Source organism: Brachionichthys hirsutus, chromosome 2 (genome assembly GCF_040956055.1).
Source record: "Brachionichthys hirsutus isolate HB-005 chromosome 2, CSIRO-AGI_Bhir_v1, whole genome shotgun sequence".
Lineage (NCBI taxonomy): Eukaryota > Metazoa > Chordata > Actinopteri > Lophiiformes > Brachionichthyidae > Brachionichthys > Brachionichthys hirsutus.
In genome coordinates, this window is record NC_090898.1 from 15,616,988 (window position 1) to 15,618,906 (window position 1,919).

Below are 1,919 nucleotides of genomic sequence, written 5' to 3' on the forward strand. Positions count from 1 at the left end.
CACCCAGCGAGCGCGTGACTCATCCCGGGTTGGCAGACACGCCCACGAGAGTGACGTGGGCGTGTCCATCGCGAGCGCCGTGCCCTTCAGGTGTGACAGGAAGACTAAAAAAAAAAAAGCGCGGGCAGGGCATGGGAATGCTGCGGTCCACACCCCCCCACCCCCCCCTCCAGAGTACTCGGAGCCGTCCCTCGATTCGAGCATTCGCTGTTCTCAAACTTCACACACACATGGGCTGGAATTTCCATTACCTCTGAAAAGGGGGGGGGGATAAATCCCAAAAGTGGGCGGGCCAGTGACCGCCGGGATCCGAGGTCCACACAGAGTTATGAGGGTGGCAAACCCCCAAAGTAGGAACCGTCGCAGGGATTCAACGGATCGATTCTATGAGATACGGAGAAACCCCCCGGGGGGGGGGGGGGGGGGGGGGGGGGGGGAACAAACAGGAAGTGGCTTCCGGTATGCGCCAAAACAAAAGTCCTGCAACGTTTATCAGAGCGTTACAACCGATATGACCCGGTCGTTACGCGTGCGATCATATCGCGAGATCATTGGTGTGTTGAATTGAACATTCATACCGTGATTTAATATACGTACGTCGTGCATCGCCATGTTGGTTTTAGGGCGTATCGCGCAGCCCGACTCCGCTTTTATCCTCCATCGATGCATCGACCATTTACAAATACACACGCATTATATTGGCTATTATCGGTGGCAGCCAGCACTTATTACACACGCACACACACACACACACACACACACACACAAACACACACGCCCTTCCAAATATATATTTCCAACTTCCCAGATCCGGGATCTGGATCCAAAGCGTGTGTCTTGTGCTGGAGCGTCCTGATTGACCAAATGAAGCCTTCTCAAGTGAAACGGCGTTGAGGAGAACGCACGGGCGTGAAACGCAAACGACAGCAAAGTTGTGAAACCGCCGGTTTCTGGACAGGAAGTGGTTGCAGGAGCCCGGACGCTCCTGCAACCACTCGTGACGCTCGCCTGTTTCTGTACGATGCGTACGTTCCTCTTACCTAAATCCAGATGTGGAGAGGTCTTTACGAGCGTCTACGTCTCGGAGTTTTGGCATCGATTGCATTTTCTCCTCTCCATATTTGGACTACTCCTCTGCAGCAGGAGGTGATAAGGAGAAAAGGAGGCGCCTAGCAACGGTCGCTGGGTCGAGTTTAACCCACGGGAGCTGCTCGGGCTTTGGCTCTTAGATGCACCCCCCCCCCCCCCCCAAAGTGACAGGTGGAACCCCTTAATTCACCTCTATTCACCCTCACACGGCCACGTATGGCTGCTTTTAAGATAAACCAGATGAGAAGATGTAAAATAAATAAAATAAAATAATCACGCAAACCACATTAACAGGCTATAGTTACAGGCTGCCTACCCCCCCCCCCCCCCCCCCCCCCCCCCGGGTCAGAGTGAACTTACTATTTCTGCGGCCAGGATCGTCCCCTTCCGAGTCCTCACGTAACTTTTCAGCTTGTCCAGGCAGCTAGCGCCGGAGTTGGACGCGTTTGCGTCAGCCATTCCGTAATAACCGACTTATTACGACACTATGATTCGAATGAACCAACTTGACCCGCGCGCCGAACGACTGACTGTAGCTGTTTTTAGCTAGCTCCCGGGTTTTTAGCTTTCTTTCTCTCTCTCTTTTTTTTTATTCCTCCAATGCGGATGAATCGACGAAGGAAAGCCTCGGGGCGGTGGGTAGGCGGGGATGGAACCCAGTAGTCGAGCTCCGCGTCGGCCACGGCAGCTGCACAGAAGTTACTTCAGCGAGGAAGGAGGGACGGAGGGACGGAGGGAAGGGTCGAGCTGGCGGAGGGGCGTTGGCTTTCGCTTTTCTCCAGAGACGCTGCCGTGGGCGCGCGGGCACCGCCGTGGTGCCTTCAGGTGCT

The 1,919-nt window shown here is 54.9% G+C and overlaps 1 protein-coding gene across 1 annotated transcript in view; it reads right to left on the reverse strand.

Annotated features, from left to right (window-relative positions):
• plp2b (proteolipid protein 2b) overlaps positions 1-1,659 on the reverse strand; it is a 6,827-nt gene extending 5,168 nt beyond the window's left edge. Inside the window, exon 1 of the mRNA XM_068749473.1 lies at positions 1,450-1,659. Within this exon, the coding sequence (XP_068605574.1) occupies positions 1,450-1,548 (99 nt within the window). The 5' untranslated portion in view covers positions 1,549-1,659. The remainder of the gene's footprint in view (positions 1-1,449) is intronic.
• Positions 1,660-1,919: the final 260 nt, after the last annotated feature.